The 18,998-nt window shown below is 42.7% G+C and overlaps 1 protein-coding gene across 1 annotated transcript in view; it reads left to right on the top strand.

Annotated features, from left to right (window-relative positions):
- LOC115114437 (XK-related protein 4-like) overlaps positions 1-18,540 on the top strand; it is a 73,820-nt gene extending 55,280 nt beyond the window's left edge. The window contains exons 2-3 of the mRNA XM_029642669.2: positions 3,809-4,008; positions 15,402-18,540. Of these exons, the coding sequence (XP_029498529.1) occupies positions 3,809-4,008; positions 15,402-16,360 (1,159 nt within the window). The 3' untranslated portion in view covers positions 16,361-18,540. The remainder of the gene's footprint in view (positions 1-3,808; positions 4,009-15,401) is intronic.
- Positions 18,541-18,998: the final 458 nt, after the last annotated feature.

The raw sequence follows: 18,998 nt of genomic DNA, 5'->3' as shown, positions 1-18,998 counted from the left end.
GTGATCAGACAACACAGAGTTACACATGGAGTAAACCATTAACAAGTCAATAACACAGTAGAGAAAAAAAAGGGGGGGTCTATATACAATGTGTGCAAAAGGCATGAGGAGGTAGGCGAATAATTACAATATTGCAGATTAACACTGGAGTGATAAATGATCAGATGATCATGTACAGGTAGAGATATTTGTGTGCAAAAGAGCAGAAAAGTAAATAAATAAAAACTGTGGGGATGAGGTAGGTGAAAATGGGTGGGCTATTTACCAATAGATTATGTACAGCTGCAGCGATCGGTTAGCTGCTCAGATAGCTGATGTTTGAAGTTGGTGAGGGAGATAAAAGTCTTCAACTTCAGCGATTTTTGCAATTCGTTCCAGTCACAGGCAGCAGAATACTGGAACGAAAGGCGGCCGAATGAGGTGTTGGCTTTGGGGATGCTCAATGAGATACACCTGCTGGAGCGCGTGCTACGGATGGGTGTTGCCATCGTGACCAGTGAGCTGAGATAAGGCGGAGCTTTGCCTAGCATGGCCTTGTAGATGACCTGGAGCCAGTGGGTCTGGCGACGAATATGTAGCGAGGGCCAGCCGACTAGAGCATACAAGTCGCAGTGGTGGGTAGTATAAGGTGCTTTAGTGACAAAACGGATGGCACTGTGATAAACTGCATCCAGTTTGCTGAGAAGAGTGTTGGAAGCCATTTTGTAGATGACATCGCCGAAGTCGAGGATCGGTAGGATAGTCAGTTTTACTAGGGTAAGCTTGGCAGCGTGAGTGAAGGAGGCTTTGTTGCGGAATAGAAAGCCGACTCTTGATTTGATTTTCGATTGGAGATGTTTGATATGGGTCTGGAAGGAGAGTTTGCAGTCTAGCCAGACACCTAGGTACTTATAGTAATACTATGATACTATAATACTATGCTATTGTTTGAGAAGGGAGCACAATTTTGAACATAAAAAGTTATTAATAAACAAATTAAGCATTTGGGCAGTCTTGATACAACATTTTGAACAGAAATACAATGGTTCATTGGATCAGACTAAAAGTTTGCACATACACTGCTGCCATATAGTGGCCAAAATGTATATTGCACCTGGGCTGGAATAATACATTATGGTCTTTCTCTTGCATTTCAAAGATGACGGTACAAAAAAATACAAAAGAACGGTAGGTTTTTTCTTTGTATTATTTGTATTTGTATTTGTATTTACCAGTTCTATTGTGTTATATTCTTCTACATTCCTTTCACATTTCCGCAAACTTCAAAGTGTTTCCTTTTAAATGGTACCAAGAATATGCATATTCTTGCTTCAGGGCCTGAGCTACAAGCAGTTAGATTTGGGTATGTCATTTCAGGCAAAAATTGAGAAAAAGGGGCAGATCCTATTGGTTTACCTCTGTTGCCTGTGAGCGTGAGTATTTTGGCTGTGTGCCTAGGTGGGTCAAGGGGATAATGTGTCTGCGTGAGGACCCCAGACACTCTATGGGAATAGGGCATCTGGCACCGCGGGGCAGGACTGGTGCTGGGATACATTAGGGCACAGCTAGCAATTTTTAAAAAAAAGCGTTCATCAATTGAAAAAAGAAAACAAGTGCTTCTTATTGTACAAGTTTAGGAAGTTGCTCCCTGTTCCAGTCCTTTTCTTTCTTCGTTTGGGACCAAATTAATACAACTCAGGTGCCAGTAGGCAGGGCCTCTGTTGGAGACAAATTCAGGGCTCCTCCAGTAGCTGCGTCCTGGAAAAACAGGAGTTGGATCAGTCGGTGTATCAATTAACAGTCTGGCTACGTTTCATTAGGGCCATATTCAGTCATTAGACCTTTAGCAATGACCGTAACCCAAGTCAGAATTTCATAAGGACCCTGTCTACTGTGTTCTGTTTTAAAGCAGAAATGTGATTCTTAGAAACCTCTGAAGTGCAGTTACCCTAATAATCACTAGCTAACCCTGGAGACTTGAAGGCCTACACAGAGTCATAGAAAGTTGAACTCATCTTAAGAAACCGTTAATTCATATGACTTAAATGTGCAACACTGACTGTTCAGATGTGGTCGTATTTCTGCTAGGGAAATATAAATGTGGTACAATCACAGATGAGATGTTGTGATAAGTACAAATGTATAAACAAAATCTACATGTTCAACCTCAGTCCTTTCAAAATGTTGTCGCATATAATCCACATTTAATGAGGCACTGACGGAAAGTATTATCAGTCAAAGCTTACACCTACACTAAGTTTGAAAGCAGCAGTTTGGCGAATACATCCAACTGCAGTTCCATAATTTCCACATTAACTTTACAGATGTGGCACTTGTATGTGGTTATTTGTGACAAAATGAGTTTAATATCAGTGCTCTTAATGTAGAGAGCTACAAAAATGATAGGGGCACCAAAACACAGACACTAATTGGTCACCATGTTGGCCTCCCCTGAACATGTTCCCAGGTAATGGAGTAGTAGAAGCAGTGTACAGTGCTGTACTCAAATAGCCCTGTGGTGAGCAGGTAGATTCTGGACGGTTATGTTTGGACGGTTTCCCAGACTGTCAGTGGAGCATATTATTTTTGTGTGTGTGAGGATTTCATAGATTGGTGGAGCTGTAGTCAATAGCTAGCCTCATCTTAATTCTGCGCATGTCTCTCTCTGACAGTAAAAGTGTATGTTTGAGAAATAAGCTCTTTCAAGCCTTTATGTTTAAATGGCTAGATTAGCATTGTCAATATAGATGTAGTTAATTCGCTGGGAATAGCTAGCAGCTTAAAAGTGATGTTCCATCTACTTGAAGCTTCTGAGTCTCAAATGTCACCATATTCCCTATAGTTCACTACTTTTGACCAGAGCCCTATGGGTAGTAGGGCTATAAATGAAATAGGGTGCCATTTGGAACTCAGCCTAGAACAAGCAAGCAGATAGCTGTTTCTGCCAATGCTGAGGTTAACTAATCTTAAGTGCCACTTGAGACATTTTCACTGTGTAACAATTAAGTCCACTTTTAGAAAACAATTGGTCTTTAATTGTTTAATAATTTGCAATGACAGGTTAAATGTACTTGTAAAATTGGAGGTTCGAGCCCTGAATGCTGATTGGCTGATACCACGCGTATGACGAAACGTGTATTTTAACTGCTCTAATTACATTGGTAGCCAGTTTATAATAATACGGCACCTCGGGGGTTTGTGATATATGGCCAATATACCACGGCTAAGGACTTTGTCCAGTCACTCTGCATTGCTTTGTGCCTAAGAACAGCCCTTAGCCGTAGTATATTTGCCATACACAGTACCACATCCCCCTGCGACTTAAATGTATCATAATCATTATTCTAGCTACAATACCAAGCTGAAGTGATGTAACAATGACATCACTTTCTCTGTGTTTATTGTTTCTAGCCACACTATGTCTGTATTCACAGAATCAACTGCAACAGCACTAAATAATTCACATCAAATTCATGTGCATCCTTAGGCATAGCTAACACACAGGATAACCCAACACAACATCAGAAACCCTCTTACTACTGAATGCAGTTTGTTGGATAGGAGCTGTAAGACACAATTTTAGAAGTTCGACTTGGTGAAATGCATTCTAGATAGGATTATATGGAAATGAATGAAAAACATTTGAGTGGGACATATAAACACACATATAATATGACTCTCTATGTACATGCATAACCAAAGGGAGTCGACTGTGGAGTCGAGTGGCAGCGCATTAGCTGCGAAGCCAAGGGATCCAAGCTTTTTGACAAGGTCACTAGGTGTCCTGTAATTTGATGTATTGTGGATGTATTGTTTCCTTTTGTTCCAGGTATTTCCACGCCATCTACCTGGGCATCCGGAGCCGGCGCAGTGGGGACCATGACCGCTGGAGGTTCTACTGGAGGATGGTGTATGAGTTTGCTGACGTCAGCATGCTGCACCTCCTGGCCACCTTCCTGGAGAGCGCTCCTCAGCTGGTCCTGCAGCTCTGCATCATCATCCAGACCCACAAACTGCAGGCCGTCCAAGGTACTGGCTGGAACCACACCCTGTATTAACACTCTCCCACCTCATCTATCTGCCACTGTACACATACTGTAAATACACAGGCCATCCAATGTACTTCCTGAAACCACACTTTCACATACTCTCTCCATCCCCCACTATTCCCATTCATTGCCTCTGTCTGTTGTAAATCAGTCACATTGCACTGTTAGGGTTTCCCAAGTTGGGATACGGCTGTTTAAAAGAACACCACCACCCAAGTGTTCTATTGTGGCCCGGGCCTGTGTGGAATACTTCTTTGTTAGTGTGAACAGAAGCACATCAATGTAAAGTCTGCTCTTAGAAATGCAGGCCTAATGTAATGTTAAGTACAGAAAGAGTGTGGTCCTCTCTCCGGGGCAATGAATCATGTTTAATTACACTGGCTGGGCTGGCACACACACACCTTGCATGCCTCACACACACAGACACACAGACAGACACACACAAGCAAACGCACGCAGGGGGGAAGAAGGCTGGCCACATTTAGGCCAGTGGAAAGCTTCCAGGTCTGCTGTGGGCTTGAACACTCACAAGTCTTCCCCTTGTCCATCGTCCCCACAACTCCATAGCCTTGCTTTGCTCTACCTTCTCCTCTGCTGTGCTGAGCCGCGGAAAGCAGAGTATTTGCTGCACTTTAGAGGCACTTATGCTCTTTCTGCAGTGCTTAAGAAGATTGGACCTCCTCTGACGTTAGCGGTGAGGAGGGTTTCGAAAAATGTGTGATGCGCTTGAGAGGGAGAGAAAACAATGGAGAGGATGCTGACGAGTCTGTGGATGTAGTCACTCGGTTGTATTTCCTCTTGTCAGTTTCTCTCCAGCCATCATTTCAAAACAATTATATTCATACGGTGGGAGTTGCATAAGATTTACAAGTGGAAAATGCACATAATGCAGGATGTTAATCACTGTAGCTACTCTGAGTCTAGGAGCCTTGGGAGAAGAAGAGAGAGTGTATTTATAGGTTCCTCTTCTTCCATTTGATATTCACAGGCTGCTATAGTACAATGGGACAGAGAAATGTGGATGGATTGATGGGGAAAGTTAATTGCTCTGAAAATCCCATCCTCGGCTCACCAAGACTTGAGGACATTATGGCGGATTTATAGAGCACCTAAAACCCATGGCATCGCTAACCTTGGCTTGACCTAACCATTTTAGTCCCCCATTCAGTTTAGCTCATTAACAATTTTCTATAAAAATACATGAAAATATGGTTGTTCAATATCGGGATGGGTTTTGACGAATAAACAAGTTGTGGGTGTGTCTAGGCTTTGCCCCTTACTGGCCAAACAGAACGTGTAATTACGGTATTTTATGTATTGTCTTGGGATCAACTTCAATTCCAATGTTAGTTTGTTAAATTACTTACACAAATGAAATAACAAAATGTAGACCTATCTTTGCTAAATATGTTAACTTGAACCCATTTTCAGTCCACATTGTTCTAAATAATTGCATGGCTTCAATAGCATTCACACTGATATTTTATTTATTTCACCTTTATTTAACCAGGTTGGCAAGTTGAGAACAAGTTCTCATTTACAATTGCGACCTGGCCAAGATAAAGCAAAGCAGTTCGACACATACAACGACACAGAGTTACACATGGAGTAAAACAAACTTACAGTCAATAATACAATAGAAAAATAAGTCTATATACAATGTGAGCAAGTGAGGTGAGATAAGGGAGGCAAAGGCAAAAAAAGGCCATGGTGGCGAAGTAAATACAATATAGCAAGTAATACACTGGAATGGTTGATTTGCAGTGGAAGAATATGCAAAGGAGAGATAGAAATAATGGGGTGCAAAGGAGAAAAATAAATAAATACAGTAGGGAAAGAGGTAGTTGTTTGGGCTAAATTATAGATGGGCTATGTTACAGGTGCAGTAATCTGTGAGCTGCTCTGACAGCTGGTGCTTAAAGCTAGTGAGGGAGATAAGTGTTTCCAGTTTCAGAGATTTTTGTAGTTCGTTCCAGTCATTGGCAGCAGAGAATTGGAAGGAGAGGCGACCAAAGGAAGAATTGGTTATAGGGGCTAGGCCTACCGTAAATTACATTATGGCTGAGCGTGGACATACCAAACATTGTCAATAAGCAAGATTAAATTAATTATTGATAAGGCGTAAAAAGAGGTGAATAATTCTAATCAAATTCTAAACAAAACAACAACTTGTTTTAATAGGCTATGTCACACTTACAGGCACCATCATTTCTCCGTGTCGGCATGTAATATTAAAACAACGCAGACTATGGAGGGTTTCACACACATCCAAAACGGGACCTGCATGGTTAAAATAATGTGGGCCTGACTACAATGCTTAGATAAAAAGAGAATGCCGGTGATTTGCTTTGGTGATTTAAGATTTATTTTCCAGGAGCCAAACCTTTTATCGACAGTCTCGACTACTTCAAAATGGCAATGGGCAGACCAAAAAAAGCCTTGTTCTTTTAATGTTTCTAAAAAGGAAGTATACAGGCACCAAAAGCACATTAGGTCACTCTTGTTCAGTGGTGGAAAAAGTTCCCAATTGTCATACTTGAGTAAAAGTAAAGATACCTTAATAGAAAATTACTCAAGTAAAAGTCACCCAGTAAAATACTACTTCAGTAAAAGTTTACAAGTATTTGGTTTTAAATATACTTAAATATAATTAAATAAACAAAAGTAAATGTAATTGCTAAAATATTCTTAAGTATCAAAAGTAAAAGTATGAATCATTTCAGATTCCTCATATTAAGCAAACCAGATGCCACAATTTGTGTTTAAAAAAATGTATTTACAGATAGTCATGGGAAACCTAACACTCAGACATAATTTGCATACAAAGCATTTGTGTTTAGTGAGTCCACCAGATCAGAGACAGAGATAACCAGGGATGTTCTCTTGATAAGTGTGTGAATTGGACCAATTTCCTGTCCTGCTAAGCATTCAAAATGCAAAGAGTACTTTTGTGTGTCAGGGAAAATGTATGGAATAAAAAGTACATTATTTTCTGTAGGAATGTGGTGAAGTAAAAGTAACATTTGTCAAAAATATCAATAGTAAAGTATAGATACCCCGAAAAAACAACTTATGTAGAATTTGAAAGTATTTTTACTTAAGTACTTTACACCACTGATCTTGTTCCATGTGCAGTGTACGTCACGGCTGGATAGGATGCGTTTCCGCTGTCAAAATTCATGCCATAACCAACTGTGTTACTGCTAAAACCAGCATTAGGTTGGTCTTAAATATCCCTGTCAGCGCTGCCTGAAATTAGCACTTTGGATCACGTTTTCAAGGACACACCTCAAATATTTCCACACTGCCCATCTGAGCGCAAGCTAGCTCATGTAAGACAGGTATATTGAGGAACCTGGCGTTAGGGCTGGAAAATGCCAGTGTGCAAGTTTTTACATGACAAAATTGCAAACTAATGTGCGTTTGACACTAGTGCCGTCCTTAACGCCAGCCAAAAATAGAGCCCTCTATCTCTTCCTCTCCACCTCTCTCTCTTCCTCTCCACCTCTGTCTCTTCCTCTCCACCTCTCTCTCTTCCTCTCCACCTCTCTCTCTTCCTCTCCACCTCTCTCTTCCTCCACCTCATCTCTTCCTCTCCACCTCTCTCTCTTCCTCTCCACCTCTGTCTCTTCCTCTCCACCTCTCTCTCTTCCTCTCCACCTCTCTCTCTTCCTCTCCACCTCTCTCTCTTCCTCTCCACCTCTATCTCTTCCTCTCCACCTCTCTCTCTTCCTCTCCACCTCTCTCTTCCTCTCCACCTCTCTCTTCCTCTCCACCTCTCTCTTCCTCTCCATCTCTTCCTCTCCACCTCTCTCTCTTCCTCTCCACCTCTCTTCCTCTCCACCTCTCTCTCTTCCTCTCCACCTCTCTCTCTTCCTCTCCACCTCTCTCTCTTTCTCTCCACCTCTCTCTCTTCCTCTCCACCTCTATCTCTTGCTCTCTCTCATATTCTCACTCACTCTCTCATTCGTTCTCATTATATTTCCCTACCACTCTCTCTCTCTCTAAGTGAAGTTGCCATAGCTACTGTGGTTTTAGCCCACACAAGCAGTGAGCCAGACTCCATCAGTCGTCAGCCTTTTTTCCTCTCTTACACTCTGTCAGAGTGACACACTTCCTTCCTGGGAAAAGGATTATTCTCCAGGAGGCCTATCTAACCAGCACCTGTAAGTGAGCGATTCTTCAGCTTGACTGTATTTCTTGCAGCACTTTTCCTGAATTATATCTATCCCAGGTGAAAAATAAGTGGTATTCAGCAATCCCTCTCGGGTCATAAGTCAAGGGTACATCACTGTTGGTTACCTATTGCTTGAATATGCAGTCACATTTGACTTGGTGACTCTCGTGTTGAAAAGAACAAGAGAAATGAGAGATTGTTTGCATCAACACACTGCGCTATCACAGGGAGCTAATATGGAGAGCTTTATGAAATGCAAGTCAAGTCATGCATTCTGTGTGGATTTAAGAAACCATTTAACCCAGTGGCATATCACACACCATTCATTTGTCTGAACTATTTAGGTAAAACAATACATCCTATAATCTGATGAACTGGGCAATGTATTTAAAAACCCACCATGGTTGGGAAGAGCTTGCTTTCTCCTTTTCCAAATAAGCTTGTGTTAATGGTTTGATACGGCTGCTTCAGACCTGTCCCAGGCCCTCTCTGTGTGCTCTTCAAATCACTTGTCTTCATTCCTCTCTCTGCTAGATACGTTAATTGAGGTAATGTCTTCTTCCTTACCACAACAGTATGTCTGACTCTCTCCCCTTGTTCTGGATTTATTTTAGAAGGCCAATCCTGGCAGTTTTTTTTAAATCCCCGAAGTTAAGAAAAGTTATATTTTGATCATGCGGCCATGGCCACAGACATTCACCTCTCACTCACCCACTCACTCACTGACTTAAAGTATCACTGAGAGAGTTATCCAGATAGTTAGTTATCCAGCTCTGTTGCTTGCAGTGAGAATACCATAGGTTGCCTTCTTATAAAAGCAGTGACAAATCAGTGAAAGAAACTGTCAGCAACTCAGTGACAATGCCAAAGGCATGAGTCTATGAGGAGAAAACCACTCGCACTGAAAAATCTCAACTGTACAGTATACCAGGAAGCAGACACTCATCAACGTTTTATTTCCACAATATCCATTTCCCAGTACTGCCGACAGTAATGACCCTGCTGCTTCTGAAGCAGGTATTTCCACACAGGCTACATCTGAAATTTAAACCTATTCCCTACTTAGTGCCTATACTATATAGTACCCTGTTAGTACTTTTGGCCAAAGCCTTTGCTGTCTGAAATGGCCCCCAATTCCCTTTAATATAGTGCACTAGTCTGGCTAAAGGTAGTGCACTACATAGGGGATAGGGTGCCATTTGGTACATTGCAGCCCCAGTGCTGCAGTGATGCTGCTGTGGTTTATGTAACCCTGCCCCTCCCTGGTCCCCAGCCCGCCTCCTTTCCCAAATTACTGAAGCTTCTGTGAGAGGAGAGGAGGAGCATTACATCACCAGTTAAATCACACTACCCAGTAGCCAGGCAGCACGCTGCTGGACTGTGGCAGCCCGGCAGATTCCTCTAGCTTCCCTCCCCTCCTCCTTCTCCTCGAGGGTGTGTGTGTGTGTGTGTGTGTGTGTGTGTGTGTGTGTGTGTGTGTGTGTGTGTGTGTGTGTGTGTGTGTGGGCAGAGGAATGGCTTTGCTTCCTTCCTCAGACACACACCCACACACTCACGTGCATGCACTAAACTAAATGTGCACAAACACACACGCGCAGGGCCTAGCTCCAGAATAAGAATGGCATCCCCCTCCCAGTCCCCTGCCACTCCTGGCCTCAGCCTGTTAATCAGCCCACTCCACACAGTAGTCATTAAACCCTTTCATCACGCCCCAACACCTAATGGCCTGGCCTGCATCTAACTGGGTTAAAGACTGTTATTAATCAATGACAAACAAATACAAATGTGTAAATAGATAGGCCAATCAATATAGTAGATAGATACAGTTGATTAAAAAAACTCTGCTCAGGGCATAGCTATATTATTGATAGGCATACAAAGAGAAGGAGACAGACATACCTGATTCTCTCAGCTCAATGTATTGTATACACTCTTAGAAAAAAGTAGGAACATGACAGAACATCATTGTGTTCTTCCACTTCTGTCTACGCAGAAACATGCTATCTAGAACCTAAAAGGGTTATTCAGCTGTCCCCATAGGAGAGCCCTTTGGAAAAACTAGTTTTGGTTCCAGATAGAACCCTTTCCACAACCAAAAGGCTTCTACTTGAAACCAAAAAGGGTTCTACCTGGAACCAAAACTAGTTTTTCGAAGGGCTCTCCTATGGGGACAGCTGGTTCTAGATAGCATGTTTTTGTGTAGACAGAAGTAGAAGGACACAATGAATTTCTGTCATATTTCTACTGTATACATCACGCCATCCAGTTCTGACATCCTGGAAAAGAGAGAGTGGACGTCTCTCTCAACAAACTGACTCGGTTTGACTTTGAAGTGAAAATCATTTAGAAACCACAGGAGTCAGCCATATGTTAACGCCTGATTACAAAATGCAATTGACTGTAATGGTCCTGGGTGTTAAAAGCCAGGAACAGGGAGATAAGTAATGCATATACTGCAGTTACACTTAAGCCCATAGGGACTATTTGGGAGACATTACACAAAGGGTATCTACAGAAAGGGTAATTGGGTAACACTTTGCTGTACTGCAAGACTCCTTGAGTGAGGTGACAGGATTGACATTGGTTCCAGATACATATCCATACACAAGGAGCCATAGAGTTTTGAGTGAGGTTCTAAATAAGATATTGATGCTTTGATATGCACATGCATTGAAGTTGTCCTATATTTTCTCTATCATCTCAAATCTTCATTTACATTTGAAAGGGTGTTTGGATGGCTTTCATTTTCAACTTTTGAAGCTGGATTTATTCATCCAGCTCCAGGATAATGAATTGGTTTATGTATAAGGTTGTTGCTACATGGACAACAATGTCCATAGCAGCCAGTCACATCATCATCCATGATCTAGATTAGACAGACAAGTATCCTGCCCACAACAGTCTTTGGTCTAGAGAATGTCAAGTATGGATTTCGTTTTGTGCCCCATCATCAAAGCCATCTCTGGTAAAAGTCAAACGGAAATATCCGGGACAGCTCTACCACCAGACAGAGCACAGCTTGTTGCCAGATGTTTTTGTGGGTAATTCACAGTAGTAACTCTTTGTTATGAGGAGCCAAGGGAGCTGCGTTGCAATGAATAGTGATCATCTCCATTTTAAATGTGGTCTGATCTATTATAACCTTTAAAGCCACAATATGATTACAGGTTGACCAAGAGCTAGTCCACCCAGCCAGGCCGCTAGACTATTGGTTAAACTGGGGTCATGAGGCACAGCTCGACCAGTATTAATTTCCCAGTTTGCTTCACTCTCTCTTTGCTCTTGCGGATGTAATAAAACAATGGAGCAAGTGTGTTTTCTGAGTGGACTCTGGCTCACTTTATGGGAAACAGTAAGTAGCTGTCATGCCCCGTAATAACGACTGTTCCTCACTTTTCATTTGCACATGATTGAATAGCGTGGTTTATTAGTGGTCGGATGGTGACATCCCGTTCTGCTGCTCGTTGTGTTAATAGGAAGCAGTCTTCATTATGTATCAACCAACCGCACTATTGTATATTCACCGTTCCCTATATTGTGGGCTGCTCTTTTTTTATTTAACTTTATTTAACCAGGCAGGCCAGTTTAGAACAAGTTCTCATTTATAACTGCGACCTGGCCAAGATAAAGCAAAGCAGTGCGACAAAAACAACAACACAGAGTTACACATACAGTAAACAAATGTACAGTCAATAACACAATAGAAAAATCTGTATACAGTGTGTGCAAACGAAGTAAGGAGGTAAGGCAATAAATAGGCCATAGTGGCGAAGTAATTACAATTTAGTAATTAACACTGGAGTGATAGATGTGCAAATGAGGATGTGCAAGTAGAAATACTGGTGTGCAAAGAGCAGAAATAAACAAAAAACAAATATGGGGATGAGGTAGGTAGTTGGTTGTATGAATGGGCTATATACAGATGGGCTGTGTACAGCTGCAGCGATTGGTAGGCTGCTCTGACAGCCGATAAGTCTTCAACTTCAGTGATTTTTGCAATTCGTTCCAGTCATTGGCAGCAGAGAGCTCAATAGGGCTTTGGTCAAAAGTAGTGCACTATATAGGACAGGGGTATTCAATTCTTACCCTAAAAGGTCCGGAGCCTGCTGGTTTTCTGTTCTACATGATAATGAATTGCACACACCTGGTGTCCCACGTCAAAATCAGTCCCTGATTAGAGGGGAACAATGAAAGAACACAGTGGAACTGGCTTCCAGGTCCAGAGTTGAGTTGGAGGGCTATAGGGAATAGGGTACCATTTTGGATGTATCCCAGGATATTCATGGGGTCCTCCTCCATGTGATTAAGGGGTCGCATGAACTTGGATGGCTGCCAATGAACCTCCGTATTGCTCCTACTTTCAGTGTTTACAGTCAGATTGTAGTGTAAAGAGTTTCCATTGAATCCCTAGGGCAGGGGTAGGCAACCCTTGCACTTCATGCTTTTGATTTAACCGACCTGGAAGACCAGGCGTGTTGAATTTAGGCCCTGAACTGATCAATTAGCTCAGTTGGTTAGGTGTGGTGCCTAGTTGGAACAAAATCCTGCAGTACCTGCAGTTACGGAGAAATAATAAACAGTAGATACAGTATATTCAATAGGATTTAACAAAGATAGTAAAATGCAGTCAATTCAGTCTGTCCACTTGTGCTCTTTGCCTCTTGCACTTGTCAGTCAGACCTAGGGTATTGTGTGTGTGTGTGTGTGTGTGTGTGTGTGTGTGTGTGTGTGTGTGTGTGTGTGTGTGTGTGTGTGTGTACATGCAAGTGCGTGTGTAGGCTGTTGTCTCCCTCTGGTATCGAGTCCAGGAGAGTGAGAGTCTCCTCTCACTCTTGATAGAGGACGATCACTCCAGCGCCATGAGCACTTGGCACTTGAAGCATGGCACCCAGCTCCTTAGAGAAACCCAGTGTCAAACCCAGTGTCATACAGCCAGGGATCCCTGGACCACAGCCATCTTTACTGGATTTTACTGAGTACAAAGCAACAATACAGTCCCTCAGTTCAGATATTTCAGAGCTAAACGCCACCAGTGGGCCTTGTGAATTGCTGTATTTTACAGGCAGCTTGGATAAGAATGGGTTTCATATTGAGCTAATTGCGCTGCAGAGAGTCACTGAGTGGAGGAATATATAATGTTATGCCGTTCCTCCTGAAGGGTTGTTTGTCTCCCAAATGTGCTTGTGTTTGTGTTTTGGTGTAAAAAAAACTTTTGTTTGGCTCCCGGTTCTGTTTGGTGTTGCGTTGCTCTTTGAAAAGTGTTCTTCTTTAAATACTTCCTGGGAATATCTTTTTTCTTCACACATTTCTTGTGACTCATCCATTTGAGACATTATACATACCGGTACAGTATCTATTAAAGAGTCATCACATCATGGCAGACTTACAGGAACAAAAAACTCCACACATTACTCCCATGTAGTTAAAAAAAAATGTATTTAAAAAAATTAATAAAAACTTTATTTAACCAGGTAGGCCAGGTGAGAACAAGTTCTCATTTACAACTGTGACCTGGCCAAGATAAAGCAAAGCAGTGCGACAAAAACAACAACACAGAGTTACACATGGGATAAACAAACGTATAGTCAATAACACGATAGAAAATCTTTATACAGTGTGTGCAAATGTAGTAAGAGGGAGGTAAGGCAATAAAAAGGCCATAGTGGCAAAATAATTACAATTTAGCAATAACACTGGAGTGATAGATGTGCAGATGATGATGTGCAAGTAGAGATACTGGGGTGCAAAGAGCAAAAATAAATAACAATACGGGGATGAGGTAGTTTGGTGGGCTATTTACAGATGGGCTGTGTACAGGTGCAGTGATCGGTAAGCTGCTCTGACAACTGATGCTTAAAGTTAGTGTGGGAGATATAAGTCTCCAGCTTCAGTGATTTTTGCAATTCGTTCCAGTCATTGGCAGCAGAGAACTGGAAGGAAAGGCAGCTAATGGGGGAGTTGGCTTTGGGGATGGCCAGTAAAATATACCTGCTGGAGCGCGTGCTACGGGTGGGTGTTATGGGTGCTATGGTGACCAGAGATAAGGCGGGGCTTTACCTAGCAAAGACTTATAGATGACCTGGAGCCAGTGGGTTTGGCGACGAATATTAAGTGAGGGCCAGCCAACGTGAGCATACAGATCGCAGTGGTAGGTAGTATATGGGGCTTTGGTGACAAAACGGATGGCACTGTGATAGACTACATCCAATTTGCTGAGTAGAGTGTTGGAGGCTATTTTGTAAATGACATCGCCGAAGTCCAGGATTGGTAGGATAGTCAGTTTTACAAGGGTATGTTTGGCAGCATGAGTGATGGAGGCTTTGTTGCAAAATAGGAAGCCAATTCTAAATTTAATTTTGTACTGGAGATGCTTAATGTGAGTCTAGAAGGAGAGTGTACAGTCTAACCAGATACCTAGCTATTTGTAGTTGTCCACATATTCTAACTCAGAACTGTCCAGAGTAGTGATGTTAGTCAGGCGGGCGGGTGCGGGCAGCAATCGGTTAAAAGACATGCATTTAGTTTTACTAGCATTTAAGAGCAGTTGGAGGCCACGGAAGGAGTGTTGTATGGCATTGAAGCCCGTCTGTAGGTTTGTTAAGTGTCCAAAGAAGGGCCAGAAGTATACAGAATGGTGTCGTCTGCATAGAAGTGGATCAGAGAATCACCAGCAGCAAGAGCGACATCATTGATACACGGAGAAAAGAGTCGGCCCGAGAATTGAACCCTGTGGCACCCCCATAGAGACTGCCAAAGGTCCTGACACCAGGCCCTCCGATTTGACACACTGAACTCTATCTGATGAGTAGTTAGTGAACCAGGCGAGTCAGTAATTTGAGAAACCAAGGCTGTTGAGTCTGCCAATAAGAATGCGGTGATTGACAGAGTCGAAAGCCTTGGCCAGGTCGATGAAGAAGGCTGCACAGTAATGTCTTTTATCGATGGCGGTTATGATATCGTTTAGGACCTTGATCGTGGCTGAGGTGCACCCATGACCAGCTTGGAAACCAGATTGTATAGCGGAGAAGGTACAGTGGGATTCGAAATGGTCGGTGATCTGTTTGTTAACTTGGCTTTCAAAGATTTTAGAAAGGCAGGGCAGGATGGATATAGGTCTATAACAATTTGAGTTACCATACTCTCTGATTATGTTATACCTGTGAATGAGTTTTTTTGTCCTTTCTGTGTCTCCATAGGAATGACAGCGGCTGCCTCCCTGGTGTCTCTGGCCTGGGCCTTGGCATCCTATCAGAAAGCCCTACGAGACTCCCGGGATGATAAGAAGCCAATCAGCTACCTGGCCGTCATCATCCAGTTCTGCTGGCACTTCTTCACCATTGCCGCCCGGGTCATCACCTTCGCCCTGTTCGCCTCCGTGTTCCAGCTCTACTTTGGTATCTTCATCGTCCTCCACTGGTGCATTATGACCTTCTGGATAGTCCACTGTGAGACCGAGTTCTGCATCACCAAGTGGGAGGAGATTGTCTTCGACATGGTCGTGGGGATCATCTACATCTTCAGTTGGTTTAATGTAAAGGAGGGTCGTACTCGGTGTCGGCTCTTCATCTACTACTTTGTGATCCTGCTGGAGAACACTGCTCTGAGTGCCCTGTGGTACCTGTACCGCGTCCCTCAGAGCACCGATGCCTTCGCCGTCCCCGCCCTCTGTGTCATCTTCAGCAGCTTCCTCACCGGCATCGTCTTCATGCTCATGTACTACGCCTTCTTTCACCCCAACGGGCCCCGATTCGGACGCTCACCCAGCCTCGTGCTGGACGACCCCACGGCTGCCTTCATGCTGCCCGCTGAGGGGGCCACCAACTCGTTGAGGTCCAACCGTGGTGTGCCTCTTATCTCGGGGGACGGCACCATTGGCAGGGACAGCAAATACACAGAGAGGGACGGCTGCATGCCCGTGTTTCAGGTGAGACCCACCGCCCCCTCCACGCCGTCCTCCCGTGCCCCACGCATCGATGAGACAGTCATCAAAATAGACCTGTGTCGGAACCGCTATCCGGCCTGGGAGAGGCACGTATTGGACAGGAGTATACGCAAGGCCATCCTGGCCATCGACTGCTCCCCTACGCCGCCCAGACTCCAGTACAAAGATGACACTACAGTTCAGGAGCGCCTGGAGTATGAGACCACGTTGTAGCCCTACACTGCTGCCTGGATGTTGGATGCTTGGATGTTGGATCCTTGGAAATGCAAAACCGTAACAAAGGATGACCATCAACTTGGATTTACAGCAGGACTGTGGCAATAATAAGTTATTAGCTCTCTCTCACTCTAGATACTAGCATTGAACCATGATGTTGATTGTCGTGGGCAAGAATAGACACAATTTATTAGTTGATGTGACGGAGGGATATATTCATGTTTTCTAAACAGAGTTCCTCTTTTTGGGTTTATTTGGTTGATGTTGATGTTGTTGTTATTGTATTTTTTATTTATTTTACTTACGTCCGTCAGGGAATTTCTTATTTGATAAAAGGCCATTGCGCACACACACACACAAAGAAAATGTAGCCCAATAGTCTATCAGAATAAAAGCAGTGTTCTAATGAATGATATCATGCCCTTTCATAACAGATCCTTATGAAGGTTCGTAACAGGTTACAACAGGTTATTAATGTTTACCTACGATATCTCATATTTACATTAATTTCTATTACCAACATCTTAGACCTGCAAATATGTACTTTACATTTATAGGATACAAGTAATATCCCCTGATATAGTGGACGTGTTGATTAACAAAAATAAGAATAAAAAGGTCAGTTAATGGTCCTGATTCATATTTAGGATGGTTCTAGTTATTTCTAATTCAAAGTAAACAGGTGACAAAGTAGTACACGCATAGTCCGTGATGTAATTAGCGACATGAGTAGGGCGTTGTGTCTGTCATACTTTACATGTGTACTGGCCCATGACTTCTGATCTGATTTCATCAGCCATGTTGTCCTAGTGCCAAAAGGTCTGAAACTACTGGATTTTGTGGCTGTGACTGCCAGTAACTGGATATTAGTAGATTCAGGCAGGGCAGAACTGCTATTTACTTTGAAGAAGCTTAGTACTGTACCTGTTAATCATGCTGTTTATATGCTAAATAAAACCGGAATGTTCGTGTATTGTGGAGAGACTGAAGGACAAACCTCATCTTTGTTCTCGCCTGGTTAAAAGGCGGCATGCCAAGAAAACCTTCCTGGCAGCTCCTATTTACAGTCCAGCCTCGTCCAGCTGTGGTCTGGGCTGCCATGCGTCCATATGGCTGATAAGGATCAGTCTGCTGGGCCACATAGTGCTGTTCTGTACGGAGAGGAGGAGAGGATAAGAGACAAACGAGCAGCCACTTCAGCCAAACTACTCTCATAACTGAAGCACCTGCAGGATCTACTGTCATCATAGATGCCGCATTCTTTTTTACGTTTTACCTAACTGATGTAAAAGTGTATTGCCATCCGTGTGTGTGGGAGGAAGTGTGTGTGTGTGTGTATGCGTGCGCGCTCATGCGTGCTTGTAAGAGAGGAAAAGCATGGCGCAGGATGGTATGTGTAGATGCTACAATCAGTGGTCAGTTTGTCTGCAGCTATATATTGTAGTGCAATGAACTAGAGACATGCACTTCAGCACTATGGTGTGAAAGGCTGCTGTAGCCTATACTCAACACAAGATCAGTACCGATTCTAGGGTGTATACCACTATCATTGTAGCTGTCAACATCCAACATCAATGGTGTCAAGATGGTCTTTTGAGCAGGAAACAACAAGTATTTCACCTTTTATGCTCTGACTTAAGCCCCAGGCACTATGACTGTGGATGTGATATCTAAAAATATCTTCAAATATCTTGCAAAGGTGTCTTCACAAAAAAGAAGTGTGTAGCTTCTCTTTCAGTTCTAGGTCACAAGCGCTTCTTTTTTATGTCTTGTTCGTTTGAACTATGGAGAGAAGAGGGTGACAAGGAGGAGGGGAAAAAAACAAGCACAAAACTTCTGTGGAATTAATCAGAGCACATTGAGGGAAGGAAACCATGATATTCAATGTGAGAGTGAGAAAAGGCCATTGATCAGTCCAGAAAGATGTGCCTGTTGTTTTCGACTAGAGCTAGATTTTAAATCTCTACTGAATGGCTCAGATTTATTTTTGTTGAATTGTTTTTGTTGAAATGTCTTATTTGAATTATTCATATCCGTTCGAATGTGGGAAATTCTTAGTTTAATTTGCTTTCACATCATTTGCCTTGTTGTTGCGACATCACACAAATTGTCTTAGTTATGTCTGTTCCCTTCTGTTCTGTGGCATGTTTTACTCAACTCCATTAAATATTCAGAAGTGAATGCCGCTACACATTCAAGAAACTCTCTAAAAAGTTTTTGGGGGTAATACATGCAGAAGCACTGGGTAAAATCATGTCCACAGCTCTTCTTCTGAGTTGAATTCAGTGTGGATGAGCATAAATGGTGCAACATGTTTTATTACAACTTATCTTTTCAGTTTCTCTCATTAACCCAGGGCTGTCATATGGATCCGGCCCGCGAGCCCCTTCAATCCGGGCCTGTTTGTGTGTTTTTTTATTTATTTTTATTAATAACATTTTTTGAATTATTTCTGAGGAAAAACAATCTCAATCGACATAGAAATGGCAACAACAACAACAAATATGAAACTGTAGAAATGATAATGGACTTACATTTATAGTCTCTTTATGCTGCTCTACACTGAATTCAACTCCAAGAAAACAGAGCTGTGAACATGATTTTACCCAGTGCTTCTGCATGTATTACCAAAAAG

The sequence above is a fragment of the Oncorhynchus nerka genome, linkage group LG9b (genome assembly GCF_034236695.1).
Source record: "Oncorhynchus nerka isolate Pitt River linkage group LG9b, Oner_Uvic_2.0, whole genome shotgun sequence".
Lineage (NCBI taxonomy): Eukaryota > Metazoa > Chordata > Actinopteri > Salmoniformes > Salmonidae > Oncorhynchus > Oncorhynchus nerka.
The sequence above is the reverse complement of the archived record's forward strand: the minus strand, read 5'-3'. Positions and strand labels throughout refer to the sequence as shown.